Genomic DNA, 15,640 nt, shown 5'->3' on the forward strand with positions numbered 1-15,640 from the left:
CTCTTCGCCCTACTTTGTATTTTCCCCTACGCGTGTTTGGGACACGTGTCAGCGCCTTCATCGTTTGCACGTGACCTTCAGGAAATTGTAATTTGATTTTGATACTTGGAGAGGATTCAGTGCGGTTCTTGCCACCATTCTTCTCCTGGAGATTCTGTCTTATGCTTTTTATGGTCAATTTTATTTTTAATTTTTTAATTTTTTAACATATTTTAAAAAGGATTTAAAGTCAAAGAAAATGAAACCAAAAAACAAAAATAAAAAGAAAGCACATGCAAAATTGTCCTTTTATTGTGTTGATTTATTTGGAAAGGGTTTGATTTTGTTCAATTTATTCTACTAGACGATTGAAAATTAAGATGAGTATGTGAATAGTAAAAATAAATTTCGGATGGCTTTTCAACCAAATGGTCTTTTAGATTCGTATAACTCCTCATTTTGGTTTTTGAGATTTGAAACAGATAGAAGTGAATTTGTCCACCATAAATCATTTTATTCATTCAGTAAAAAATATGTATTTACAAGTACTAAAATGGTAAAAATATTCTCAATTTAATAAACAAAAATTGAGTGTATTTTTATCATTTTCTTTCTTGTTTTAACATAAATTTTTCACGAAATGTTCAAAATAATTGACTGTGAACAAACTCAAACATCAATTCTATTAATTTTAATTTCACTAACCAAAATAAAAAATTATGTCAACATCAACGATCATTTTAGCTAAAATTTGATTGATCCAGCGGTTATGATGGTGCGGCTGTAAAGCGGAAAGTTGAGGTAGAAGTTGGGGATTAAACCTGATGGTTGTGTCGACGTGGACGGAGACGTGCCTCTTATACAGCAAGTCTGACAACAGAAGGTCAAGTCCAAGGCTCAAAAATATAAATTTTTTTTTAATTGGAAAATTATCAAAATCTCCCGTGTTGCTCAAGCAAACAATCTTGGTCAAATGAGTAATTTCAGCTATTTCCTCTAATTAATTCCCCTAATTATTCCGTTAGTTGTAAATGGATCCCCCCATTCCGTTAGTTGTTCCGTTATCTATTCTAGAAATCGGATCTGGGCCGTTATCTTGGGCCTTGGTCTTCAGGCTTCACATTAGTTTCGGCCATGATATGTTTTCAGACCAGGCCCACACTATTTTGGTAAAACTCTTTTATTTTTGTGGGTGAATTATATGTTGGGACTCATGTTCTTCTAAATCCCATGATCCAAGAAAATTGTCGTTATCCACCGTTCAGTCTAAATCTAACAGTGAAGATTGATCCAAAAAAAAAAAAAAAAAACAGTGAAGTAGAAAATATAATAACAAAAGTAAATGGCCACCTACAGTTGAATTAAGATCGAATAAGAAAAAGTAAATGACCACCTATTATTTGATTTAGATTGAACTCGTCATTTTGGACCTATGCAAGAGTTAGGTTGGTCTATGTTTATTTGATAATTAGCAAAAACAAGTATGGAATGAAAGCGAACGATCTTTACCTTTAAAAATTACCAAAAAAATTTTAGGAAGCGTTGCACCATTGACTCTTCCGTCAGTCTAACGGTTAGATAACCTCTTTTTATTGGACGTAACACTTCAATTGCTCATGTTTTGCTTGCATGGGTGCTACTTCTTGATACATGAACTATTCATCCTTTTAGATATAGAGAGAAGGGAAGAAAAATGATACGTGTACCCTTAATCCCTCATTATCACAAACTGTATAGAATCATGCTTCGTCACATGCATGACTAGTCGCATGATGAATGAGTCTGAAAACGATGAACTCAATTATGTACACAATTGAACCGGTTACACCTAAAACTTTCTTTGCATGCGTACCGGCATACGCTGGGTTGTTCTTGTCCATGGAGAATCCTCGAAGCTTTGCCTACACAACGTGAGTTGTGAGATTAGCAATTTAAAAACGAAATTAGCAGCTAACTAGCTCCTTAATCTTTATGTGAGGGGGAGGAGACGGAAAGGCAAGAGGGTAGCTAATTAATTATGTAATGAACAGTGATGGAAAAGCTTTCTTTCACTCATGCACGTAGACAACTTTAAACCCTAGCATGTGGGAATGTTGAATGAGATATCTTGAATTAAACTTTGAGAAATGATATAGAGTAATTGAAAATATGAAGGTCGAAGAAGACTTAGAAAGAAGACTTAAAAAGAGACTTTAAAAAATGATATGGAGTACTTGAAATTAACGAAAGATATGGAGCAATAGCGTTATAAGATTCATACAACCGACTTTACTTAGAATAAAGTTTAGTTGTTGTAAACTGTGAATTAATAGTACGTAGTAGGCCATATCTACAATTCTGATTGAAAAAAAGAGAATGAAAGGCCATGTTTGGGAGAATGATTATGTTTGGTGATATGTTCAAGAAAAGCATGTGTTCCTTCCCAGGCCATCACCCTCCACGCCTACTGCATCAAAAGCAAAGATTTCAAAAGTGCTTTTGGCTACTGCTAGCTGTAGTAGCTCTTTCTTATAAGTATCCCTTTATATAAATTAAGATCATTTAATAGTTTAGTAATACATTGTGGTTTTAAAATAGTTCAAAGCATTTTTTGTGAAAATATTTTTGAAACTAATTATTAGTAGAAATATAATGTAAGTGAATATGTGTTTCTTACATGAAGCACTTCAAGTGCTTTTAAAACCTAATAATATTTTATCTAAAAATGTTTTCAATCATTTTAAAAGCGTTTTCAAATGAGTGATAGATTAATGAGAGATTATGAACATATTATATGTGTTTTGTATCTTGCTTGTCATAAAGGAGAAAAGACATTTTCTGTGCAACATCATGCATTATTAACTAATGGTAATCAAATAGTTGCGGTTAAAATGCTTGATTGGTAATTAGAGTGCCAAATAAGTCGAGGGAACCTTGCTTTTATTTTCCTTTCCCCATACGTATAATCTAAAGTGCATGAAGATTAATGTTAGCGATGCCACATTATTGTGTAACATTGGCAACTTAATGATGTATAAAGTTAATATTTAAATAAGATAAACTCACCACTTAATACTACGATCTAGTGATATTTATTGTCATTTGTAAGCGTCAAATGCGAGTTTAAACCACATTATTATTAGCCTATTGTGAGACTAAACTCACCCCCTCCCCATAAACTCGTTAATTGATATGACATGTACACAATAATTGTTATACAATAAAATATACTAATTTGGTATAAAAATATGGCCATCGGAGCATTTTTGTGTTAAAATTTACCATTATTTTGATGAAAACACAATTTTGGTAGTGTTTTTATTTTATTTAATGACAATGTTTGATAGGTAATCTAGCAACATAATGCACTATATTTTTGGAGTACTAGTCTCTCTCTTTTAAATTATCATTTCCTTCCATCTCGTCCTATTTGAATAGTCACGACTAATTCACATCAATATCTTGTATTGACTTTTTTATAGACAGAAAGAGACAAAAAGGAAAGTGAGAGAGGATGGTAGTGAAGGGGAGAGGATTTGAAGACGAGAGAATCCTAAAGTTCTTCACCTGCCTTGTCATGGTCTCCCTTGTTTCAAACAGGTTCGATCAGGCTCGTCATGGTCTCCTTTATGCCAACTTATGTATGATATTATTCATGCATAAGATAAACGAAACCTTGAGCATAAGAATTCTAACTTATTGCATACAGCCAGGGATATTAGACAAGTTTTATTCGTAAACGGAAGACATTTATAGTCTTCATTAATTCGTGCATGAATGAGAAAGCACATTGTGTCGTGGAAAATACTTAGCCTTCTAAATCAATTTGCACATGTCACGTATAAAATGGACCACATGTTAAAGATATCACAAGGAAACTTAGCTAAGATGTATTTAATTAGCAAGAACATATGTAGAAGTGGAACACTTGACTAAAAACCTGAAAGCACAAGTCAAATTCAACACACTATTTTCTCAAAGACTAAAATTAAGACGATATCGCGACCCAACAATCCCCTCCCCAACTAATATTTGGTTAATTATTCAACTATATTTATTTATAGGTAATTCAGAGCTCGTTTGGATGTGTTTTTAAAATAACTGAGAACGTTTTGGTGAAAATGTTTTTAGAGCTAATCATTAGTAAAAATGCAAGTAAATACCGAAAAAAAAATTTAAAATACTTTTTGGAATAAGCAAATAAGTGGTGTTTCTTGCAGAAAACACTTTAAATTATTTTGGAATTCAAAAATATTTTATCTAAAAACACTTTCAATTATTTTAAAAGCACATCCAAACATATCATTAACTAGTATGAAAAGAATAACATGAGGTAAAACTTGAAAAGCACTTTTATTTACTTGGGTTTTTACTGGAACAAAAGTGATCGTGATTGGTTTTCTACTTGGACTACTTTCCTCTGCTAATTACCTTAAGGAGACACGTTCTCCTAAATCCGATGGTCAAGAAAATCATGACCATCAACGGTTCAATCTTAATCTTACGGTAAGTAGCTATTTAATTTTTAATTGTTGTATTTTTTCTTCACTGTTAAACTAATGTTGAATAGACGGTGGCTACGATTTTCTTGAACCCTGACGTTTAAGAGAACGGAACTTTTATTTTGGGGGAAAGGAAGAGCTTGTTTGGGGGAAGGGATCCGGAGGGAAATGACCGGATCCCTTCCACCAAATTCTCTCCATTAACTAATTCGAACTTTTAAAATTTAATTCAACAGTTAAAAATAAGGGCTTACTTTAAAACTTATAATAATTTTAACCATTAGATCAAATTTAAAGAATACGAATTGATTGATGAAAATGATTTGATGAAAATGATTTGATGAAATGGATCCAAAAATGATCTCTCTTCCCTTGTTTCGGGAGGAGAAAAAACTAACAATATAGTAAGCTTTCCTTTTAGAAAGATGATATGGATGCCATCATTTTGTTGACTTCGATGGTGGAATCTTAAGTTTTCCATTTGTGTGGGCTTTGAATGACTTCTCCATGTTGACCAAGTCACCACCTTATTATTTCCACACCTTTCTTCCTTCCCCTCATGATTTCCATATATAATTCTTCAACAAGTTCATATCCATAATTTTATTTCAATTTATCTCATAAATCGAACCCTTAGTTTTGTACTTTAGATTCATTTTTTTACATTGAGGAAATCGAACTCGAAGTTTGTCATAGCTCAAACCCTAATGCCAAATCCCATTTCAACTCTCGAAACACCTTGTTACATAGTAGTACTTAGTAATATACGCGAGTTCAATATTAATTTATTATGACGGATCGAAAACTTTATCGACACTCAAAAGCTTTGACTTTTACGAGTTCAATATTAATTTATTATGACGGATCAAAAACTTTATCAACACTCAAAAGCTTGGTATTTATTTAAACTTTTGTTACCACTAGAATAAGCACTCATTCATACTGGGGCAATTCATTGTTTGGATATGGAAAATTTTAATGACTTTTTGGCTTAAGCCGCATTGTTTTCAACCATTAAATAGGTGGTCAGAAACAAATACGTCTCTCGTTTGCGTGAAAATCTAAAATATACAGTCACCAACAGACATAGAATGTCAAAAGTAAGCCTCATATAAGTTCTAGACACAATCGTGGAAATTATATCAACAGAGGAAGAATGCCGGCATTATTTTAGTCCCATGTTCTATAGCTTCAAACAACGACGGATGTGTACCAAAAACATTTTTCGGTACATAAAGCGTTATCATACAAGTGATTATATTTTTTTTTTTCAAGTATTCAACCACTCGTATAATGACACTTAATATACCAATCTATGTTTCTGGTAAATTAAAATTTTTCTTTAAACGATGGAATTGTTTATTTATATTTTTGGAAAAAAAATCTTTTTGTGCGCGGAACCTGCCTTAGCGCGCCAATTGTAACGGACGAAAAAGATAATCGTAATTAATTAAGTCCTAATAATTTTATTTTAATTAATTTGGGTTGAAGACCAAATACATTGGACTGCTGACCAAGTCAAACATTCATAGTCCTCGCGCGGATTCCAACCTGCCAACCAGTGAACCCAATTCAACAGCTAGTGTCCGTTGGATTCGAACCCTCCACACATCAACGGATGAGATTATTTGGGGAATTATTATAATCACAATTACCTTCCTTATCTTTAAGCAATTGTTAATCTCAAGTTTAGTTGGTATATTATTTAAGAGCCAGTCATGTGAAGTAGTTGGTAGCTAAAAGATAAAGCTTAAATATGAACTTCTAATCAACTCAGTTTAATTAGTTAACCAGAAGCTCGAGTTTGATGTATTTTCCAATCTCGTTATAGAAGAGTCAATTAGTTGTTTCAACCATAGTTTCGATCAGAAATTCATAAAATATATTCTTTGAAATAATTTTAAAAACATGGTGCGAATTTGATTTGATTTCTTGTTTCATTATCGGAGAGCTTTGTAGGTTTGCAATAGGCGAGTTGTTTTAAATGTGGTTTTCAATATAAACATGTAAAGTTTAATGTCGATATATATTAGTAGTTGCATAGGGATTTCATATTTTGTTATTTGTGTGTGATTCTTTTAACATAACTCAATTTTACGATCAGATTCGTCTAAAAAATTATGTTAAGATTAGTCATTAGTAATTGAAGTCATTATTTGAGACGCCTCCAATTTTTGTGTCATTAATATCCTATCCATTCTTCCGAAAAACAAGTCTCCAATTTCCGGGAAATTAAACCCCCCGAAGAAAAACATTTAAATTTTATTTTTTAAAAAAGCCCCAGTTTTTCAGTTTCATTTCATTCCTCCTCTGATTATCCCGCGTTCTCTCTCTCCTCTCTCTCTCTCTCTCTCTCTCTCACACCCACCTGTCACGTGCTCCCGGCGGCACCACCGCGACTCACCACCGCCTCCCTTTAACGCACCGTTTCGGTATAAAGCCAAAGGGAGCAACCTTGTTCCTCCTTCTTTGTCCCCTTCGCTTTCTTCTCTGTAAAGCTCGCGCCTTTCTGCTGGAAGAAGTAGACGACTAAATTTTGAGGTATCTGAAACGCAGAGTTTTGGTGCGCGGCCATGGGGAACTGCAACGTCTGCGTGAGAGCTGACGTCGTCAGCGGCGACGACAAGAGTTCCAGCGGCGATAAAAACAAGAAGAAGGCCCGGGAGCGGCGGTCCAACCCGTTTTCCGACGACCCGGCCGAATCCCCGGCTCCGATCCGAGTTCTCAAGGACGTGATTCCACTTGGCCACCGGACCCGGATCGGCGACAAGTACGTGCTGGGTCGGGAACTGGGTCGGGGCGAGTTCGGCATCACGTATCTGTGCACGGACCGCGAGACAAAGCAGGCACTCGCCTGCAAGTCCATATCGAAACGCAAGCTTCGAACGGCGGTATTCACGATGGCGCACAGAGCTGAAGTCGGAGAAATCCGAAACTTCGTCTTGATTTTGGTGGTATTTTTTGTAACTTGGGTTTTTTGTGTTTGGTTCAGGTGGATATAGAGGATGTGCGGCGGGAGGTGGCGATAATGTCGACGCTGCCGGAGCACCCGAACATAGTGAAGCTGAAAGCGACGTACGAGGACAACGAGAACGTTCATTTGGTCATGGAGCTCTGCGAGGGCGGCGAGCTTTTCGATAGGATTGTGGCCAGAGGGCATTACAGTGAGCGGGCGGCGGCGAACGTCGCCAGGACGGTGGCGGAGGTGGTGAGGATGTGCCATGCTAATGGGGTTATGCACAGGGACTTGAAGCCTGAAAACTTTCTGTTCTCGAACAAGAAGGAGCACGCTCCTCTTAAAGCCATCGACTTTGGGCTCTCTGTGTTCTTCAAGCCTGGTACTTTTCTGGGATTTCGTTGAATTTTTTGATGGATTTTCGGGTTTTGAGTTTTTACGGATTTGTTTGATTTTATGTGGGCTTTGATTGAATTTTGTGGATTTTGATTTTGGTTTTGTTTGTGTGGGGGTTTAGGGGAGAAGTTTATGGAGATTGTGGGTAGTCCGTACTACATGGCACCGGAGGTTTTGAAACGAAATTATGGACCGGAGGTTGATATATGGAGCGCTGGAGTGATACTTTACATTTTGTTGTGTGGGGTTCCTCCATTTTGGGCAGGTATTCTAGTGAATTCAGCTCTCGAAATATGTTTAAAACCGGTTGGTTTTTCATTATCTGGGCGGTTCTGATTTTGGTTTGGGATTGGGAGTGTAACATTGGTTTTCCTTGTTGAAATTTTTGCAACAGAGTCTGAACAGGGTGTGGCTCTTGCAATCTTGAGGGGGGTGATTGATTTCAAGAGGGAACCTTGGCCTCAGATTTCGGACAGTGCTAAAAGCCTTGTTCGGCAGATGCTGGAGCCGGATCCCAGAAAACGCTTGACCGCACAAGAGGTGCTTGGTAAGTCTCGTCGCTGAATCTTTACCTGATGCCATTTCAAGAGAGTTGCATAGTTGTTCACGCTTCAACATTTAGATAGCAATATCATTGCGTTAATCGGTGTGATGGATGATTATTCACCTCATCTTTTTACCAAATACCTCACGAATTAATAAGGGTTTTTTGTTCTATGAATAGGGTGTTACAAGAACGGGCATTATAATCGTTTTCACAAATCCTTAGTAACCATCAAACAACTCGGACCTCCTACGCAATAAATAAATGTTGGAGTAAAAGAAGAGAAGTCATTGATGAAAACAATGTATTAACAAGATCATGTATAGTAGCAATTCTGGTTCAAAATATCATAATGCAACTGGTGAAAGGCGTATTTTATCTTTCCATAATATCATTTCAACGGTGAGTAGGGCGGGAATTAAAGGATAAGACAGGGAACCAGCTGATTTATTTATTAGTGCGAGCTACTGAAACTAGAGTTGCTGATTGGAAGCTTTCCTTAATCTCCAGTTATCAGTTTTATATCCGATCACTAGCATTTATCTATGTTTTTTGAACCTTAATTTATTCTTTTAAGCTGAGGTTTCTGTTTTGTTGTTGGAGTTTGTTGTTTCATTTCCTCCTCTGGACCTCTGGCGTTTGGCTGTACTGTAAAGTTTGTGACTTTATGACAATCACTTGGATTTTAACTGATTTAGATTGGTAAATTGGCTTGGGTGGGGGGATATAAACACTTCGTTGATTTCTTCACTTGAAACTTTTTTCAGTGAGATGGGTCCAATAGTAGAGATTCAAATAAGCAGCTAGATTGACAGAAATGTCTTTTGAAGCAAAAATCAGTTTAACCTAATTTACCCTTGCTACCTTGCCATTGTATTTCCTATTTGATTTAGAGTTTGCCATTGTATTTCCTATTTGATTTAGAGTTTCAGTCAAGGTTATATGAGAATGTTTTCGGTTTTGACCAAAAGGGCGGAACCCATTTTTTGTGCATATCAGTGTGCCATGAATTTGACTTAAACTAGAAAGAAACTGAAAATTTGTCTGTTTTTTGGCACGTCAAGTTTGACTAGCTCTGCAACATAACTTGCATTTTGTTAAATGAGTGAACTGAATTTTGCTTTGTGTTTTGTGATTACAGAACATCCATGGCTACAAAATGCGAAGAAAGCTCCAAACGTTCCATTAGGAGATATAGTGAGGCCGAGACTCAAGCAGTTCTCAGTAATGAATAGATTCAAAAAGAAGGCCCTAAGGGTAAGCATCAGTAACCATTACTTTATGTATATCAGCTGAAATATTGGCTACTATTTCAACGATGTGTGATTCACGCAGTATTTAACATTTGGGGTTTATTTTTCTTCCAATCAAATACTGTAGGTGATCGCAGAACACTTATCTATTAAAGAAGTTGAAGTAATCAAAGACATGTTTACGTTGATGGACACTGACAAAAATGGCAAAATAACATATGAGGAGTTGAAGTTGGGGCTCCGCAAAGTTGGTTCACAATTGGCTGAACCGGAGATTAAGATGTTGATGGAAGTGGTGAGTTCTGCGGTTTTAAATCATTACCGGAGTTTTTGTGTTTCATTTTTCATTTAACAAACAAAACGATGTCTTCTGTGTTACTTTTCTTTCTATAGGCTGATGTTGATGGGAATGGCGTTCTGGACTACGGAGAGTTTGCAGCAGTAACAATTCACTTGCAGAAGCTGGAGAACGATGAGCATCTACACAGAGCATTCGTGTTCTTTGATAAAGATGGAAGTGGATATATTGAATTAGGTGAGCTAAGGGAAGGTTTACGAGATGAATCAGGTGAAACTGATATTGAGGTGCTGAATGACATCATGCGTGAGGTCGACACTGACAAGGTTTGACTTTCGAGCCTTTTTTATTTGTTCATAACGTAACATTTATACTGGACTTGCTCCTTACATCCTGTGTTTCCAGTATTCTTGTACGATTGCCCCATATGTTATAATTTATTGTTCGTTCTTGCGAATCATCAGGATGGACGCATCAGTTATGAGGAGTTTGTTGCGATGATGAAAACGGGAACTGATTGGAGAAAGGCATCTCGACAGTATTCAAGGGAGCGATTCAAGAGTTTAAGCCTCAACCTTATGAAAGATGGTTCCTTGCAGCTTCACGACGGGCTAACTGGTCAAGCCATTGCCGTGTAACTCCTGTTCTTATTTAGATTGTGCATGCTTGCCGCGGGATACTTCTCTTTTACTGTCGATACACCTGAAAATCGCGGCAGATGGGGTTTTGTCAACTGAGATTTGAGGGCAGATACCGAATCAATCAATCCTCTCGGACTCCATTGGCTTGACTTATCGGTAGGTTGTTAGCTTGTGGCTTCAAGGACTGCATGTTTGTCGGTATCATCGAGGCTCGTGTATACATACGTAGTACGTAGTTCTCCCATCGTGTTGTACCTGTCAACTACACTTGTATATTTGTCATACCTACATCATTTTGTGTTTGATGGTTTGCTCACTAAATTGGATGGCAAGCGATTTGTTTCTTCATTGACCTTGTGGGCTTTGAGGGTGTTCTCATTTTTGGTATTTGTTAAAAGTGATCCTGATTTGCTGTGTCATCTTCGCGAAAATGATTTGTGCACGCCTCTTTTCTCCTTATGCACGTCTTTGTTTAATATTCGTGCGTTGATTCTCATTTAGATTATTCAATCTAAGGGTTAAAAATGTACATGCAAGAAAACAGGTGTACGAAAGTCATATTTCGTTAGTTAGTTAATCCATTGAATTTGGCTTTTGCAATGACCCTACCAGAGATTTTTTGGCATGATGAGAACACGGTCTGTACATGAAGTGTTATAATACAAGTAATTGAAATTTTTTTATTTTAAGCATCCAACCATTTGTATTAAGATATTAAGTGTGCTAGTCCTTTTTTTGATATATTGAAAATTTTCTATGACCTACTTGTCGCATTCTTACGTTTTTAATGCTAATGATGGTTGTTATGCAAATAAATTGTATTATGACATTTGGTGTGCTGGGCTATAAAAAAATAAATGTTTTTTTTTATGAGTACATCGATATTTTTACACTGAGGGGATAGGGAATTCGGTCAAGCCACACAATGAGCAGCCTAATCTGGTATCGAATTCGTCATTCACGAGATTCGAATCTAAGACCTCACTTTTAAGCTAAAAGAAATACCATCATACCCTAGTATTGAGTGACGATTATAAAAAGATAATTATATCCCTTAAAATATTAATATTGTGTACTTAATTCACCTCTAAATTATACTCAACCCAAATCACAAAGATATTCACCAGAAGGCGCTTGATGATATTCTGGAAATCTGTTTGGGCCCCACTATTGTAAGGGCTCCACTCAGCTCAGCTCAAAACCTTTTTTATGGATTTATTAATTATGTTTTTTTATTTATCATAAAGAATTATGTTTGAAAAGTAAAAACCATTATATTGTTTTTTTTTCATACTTATTATGTTTAAAATAGGATGGCACAATCTACGTACTTATTTATATTTTTTATGTAGTTCTTTTAATTCTCGACCGTCGGATCGAATGAATAATATTATTTATAAATGTGCGGTTTCTTTTGCACATTAACTAAGAGCTAATCCAACACTATCACAATATCATATTTTTATTTTTTGTGTATTAATTCATAAACAATCAAATCTCTTTAAAGTTATATCATCGAGATCAAACTGATTTTTTAATTTTAAAGAAGTTATAATAGAGGTGTAATAAAAATATTATTCGATTGACTTATTTATTCTTGATGATTATTTTAGTTCTTAAATAGGATTCTTGTCCATTAAGTATTTTAATTCTTGCATATTTTTGTCTCGTGGACGACTATAACCATGTGCAGGCGTGAGACCAAAAAAAGATAACAAAGATATATATATATATATATTTTTTTTTCGAAAAGAAAACAATTGGTGGCGAACTATGTTTATCCACCCCTTCGGACCTAGAAGAGGCTAGTGGGAGCTGCACACTACATGTGAACACAATCAAACAGATTCACAGCTTATAAAATGCCGAATTGAATACCTTCAATTATTTACTTTAAAGAACTGCTGGTTGTATTTTTGAACAACTTGTCGTGGTTCAAAGATATATTACAATATCATATCATTGTCAACCACAAATTGAGCTACACACATTACAATATCATCTCTAATCATTTCAAATTCATCTCAAAATATTTATTTCGGGAGTAGGCACAAATTTTTTTTACAAAAAAGCTTATTAACACAATCATTCCAATTACTTAAAGAAAAACTAATCAAAAGAGCTTAACGATAATGAAAATAATAAAGGATAAAGTAAATGCTACCAGAATTGATTTTTTAGTATAAAAATGTGGTTTTTATTAAAGTTTCAATTAATTAATCATTATTAAACCATTTCCCCTTAATTAATTGGGACCCACCTTATACTCCCCATGATATCGTCCCCGGCGGGTACTCTTCCCAAATCATAACGGAAAATAACGAAATCCAGAAAACGCACCACAGAAAGTTCGAAAATTCGAAAACCCGAATCCGAATAGCAGCGGCGGCAATGGGGGTGGACTACTACAACATACTGAAAGTTAATCGGAACGCGAGCGAGGACGACCTGAAGAAGGCCTACAAGCGGCTCGCCATGATTTGGCACCCGGACAAGAACCCCGCCGGGAAGCGGCCGGAGGCGGAGGCCAAGTTCAAGCAAATCTCCGAGGCCTACGACGTCCTCAGCGACCCCGCCAAGCGCCAGATCTACGACCTCTACGGCGAGGAGGCTCTGAAATCGGGGCAACTTCCGCCTCCCTCTTCTTCCTCCTCCGCCCGCTCCTCCGCCGCTTCGGGCCACCACTACTACGCCAACCACAACAACCAGCGCCACGCACACCCGAATACGTCGTCGTTCACGTTCAGTCCCAGGGACGCCGAGGACATTTACGCCGAGATTTTTGGATCCGATGGCGACGGAGGCGGGATTGGGGGCGGAGGGAGGTATAGAGATGGGTTCTTTAGGACGTCCAATGGTGGTGGGCCAGAGTTTGCGGGACCCAGTGGGGCTGCGCCTGCGAGGAAGGCCAATGCGGTTGAGAATTTGTTGCCCTGCAGCTTGGAGGAGCTCTACAAGGGTGTCAAGAAGAAGATGAAGATTTCCAGAAACGTCTACGATGCCGTTGGTGCTGGGTAATTTTACTCTACTGCACTATCAATCTTTCATTTCCCAATTCTTTATTTTCTTTAATTTAAAGCAAAAGCCCCTATCTTTATCTTGTTCTTCTTGTTTTCTTATATTTGCAATGCCAATTGGTATTTGGTTAGTCTTTCTTTCTTTAGAAATGTTAGTGTTGTTAGTCAAGCCTTAATCTTTCCCTTTGATAGGTTACCCGATTGCGAAATGTTTTGAATAATGTATGACGTTTGTATTAATCTTTCATAAGTAGAGTGGAAGACTAGCAGTAATAAAGTGTAAACAAGTGTATTGTGTGGTTTTCACATTTGGATTTGGATGCCGCATATATAGTCACGTAAAGGCACTCGTTAAATCAAATTTAGCGTGAACAACTTGGAAACTTGTTGGTTTAGTATATTGAGTTGGTTTTGTTGTGGGAAATTAGTAAATGGAACACCTTCCAGATATGTTTGTGATTGGTGGGTGATTGGTGGGAAATTTAGCGTGAACATCTATAGCCGCATTGTTTATCTCTTACCTTTCCTACTTTTCATCTCACTGATTATTTGATCTGCAAGATCGAGAGCTACCTGGGCTTGCTTATGTAATCAGATGTTTGGAGCATCTTGCAATCAGTCATATCTGTAATTATTGAAATAAAGCCTTGATGTTGCCGTTCGAGGAAAGGTCAAAGTGTTATTCATGTTATATGAGCAATCTTGTACCAAAAGTGAAAACTACTTATCCCCTGTAATGCGATTAGAGAAGTAAAGCTGGTGATGCACAACCTTTTTTTGTTTTGAAGTTTGTAGGTGACTAGCCATTATGTAATGACGTATATAAAGTTTAATACATATTACTTATCAGAAAATGGATAAATCTAGTGAAGCCGTTTCTGTATCTATTTTCCTTTTCCCTGTTAAACGTCTGCAAGAGTATGTAATTTTCAGTAAGCATTCGGCTTTTGTTAACTTTGGCCTGATGCATGATTAATTCCTTGCAGTAAGGTTCGGACTGTGGAGGAGATTTTGACCATTGAGATCAGACCAGGTTGGAAGAAGGGCACAAAGATCACCTTCCCTGAGAAGGGTAACCAAGAGCAAGGTGTGATTCCAGCGGATCTAATTTTTATTGTAGACGAGAAACCACACGCACTTTACAAGAGGGACAGTAATGACCTGGTGGTCAACCAGGAGATAACACTGCTGGAGGCACTCACTGGCAAGACTCTTGACCTTACCACCCTAGATGGACGGAATCTCATGATCCCGTTGACTGATATCATCAAACCCGGAGCTGAAATGGTGGTACCAAATGAGGGAATGCCGATCTCAAAAGAACCTGGAAAAAAGGGAAATTTGAGAATCAAGTTTGATGTCAAGTATCCTTCAAGGCTTACCACAGAACAGAAATCTGATCTGAAAAGAGTTCTGGGAGGAGTTTCATTATGACTGCCAACGATGGATCTCATGGTTGACAATAATGTAAATACAATACGTTACGTGTATGCTATTTGAAGATTGTGAATACTAGAAGCTTTCTGGGGTGAGAAAGGAAGAGCCACGGACACTGTTTTAGCAAGGGCTCCTGCAACCTGCATTTGGAATTTGGATGCGTCGTGCGGCACGAGGGAGTTGATTAATGTCATTTTTTGGTTCAGTTCATTAATTTTTTCATTTGATTTGCATTCTATATGCCTTGAAAATATGCTTGGATTTTGATTAGAAAGTAAAGTGAGTTGCTCACTTGTTGAAATCGAATGGTTAAATTTGACGTTTTGGGGGATTCTTAGCATTTTCGGCCATTATTTTGAGTTGCACTCAATTTTGTTCCTGCCTTTTGTCAGGTTAGCTTTCCTTTACAAACAAATTTGTGTTTTTTTTTTGTTTTTTTCTCGGAATGTTTTAATATAGGCGCTTCGTTTTTAATTTTTTTTAGACTAAACATTTTTTTTAAATTGATTAAACATTTTTTTGGTGATTAAATTTTTTTTTTTCATTTTATTTGAAGTTAAAAATTTTCACAGTACTTCTTTATGGTCTTTTGTATTTCCTGTTAGTCCTGTACGGATGAATTTATTATGTATCTCTTA

At 36.7% G+C, this 15,640-nt stretch overlaps 2 protein-coding genes across 2 annotated transcripts; both read left to right on the forward strand.

Annotated features, from left to right (window-relative positions):
* Window positions 1-6,696: 6,696 nt before the first annotated feature.
* On the forward strand, window positions 6,697-10,979 carry LOC126625972 (calcium-dependent protein kinase 10-like). Its single transcript, XM_050295111.1, has 8 exons — window positions 6,697-7,351; window positions 7,453-7,798; window positions 7,934-8,077; window positions 8,207-8,359; window positions 9,498-9,613; window positions 9,737-9,904; window positions 10,003-10,233; window positions 10,372-10,979. The coding sequence occupies exons 1-8, from the start codon at window positions 7,034-7,036 to the stop codon at window positions 10,543-10,545; spliced, it is 1,650 nt and encodes a 549-aa protein (XP_050151068.1). The 5' UTR covers window positions 6,697-7,033; the 3' UTR covers window positions 10,546-10,979.
* A 1,862-nt stretch (window positions 10,980-12,841) lies between these two features.
* Window positions 12,842-15,326, forward strand: LOC126625976 (uncharacterized). The gene is made up of 2 exons (XM_050295114.1): window positions 12,842-13,562; window positions 14,552-15,326. Exons 1-2 carry the CDS (start codon window positions 12,940-12,942, stop codon window positions 14,997-14,999), a joined length of 1,071 nt encoding a protein of 356 aa, XP_050151071.1. The 5' UTR covers window positions 12,842-12,939; the 3' UTR covers window positions 15,000-15,326.
* Window positions 15,327-15,640: the final 314 nt, after the last annotated feature.

The sequence above is a fragment of the Malus sylvestris genome, chromosome 6 (genome assembly GCF_916048215.2).
Source record: "Malus sylvestris chromosome 6, drMalSylv7.2, whole genome shotgun sequence".
NCBI classification, from domain to species: domain Eukaryota; kingdom Viridiplantae; phylum Streptophyta; class Magnoliopsida; order Rosales; family Rosaceae; genus Malus; species Malus sylvestris.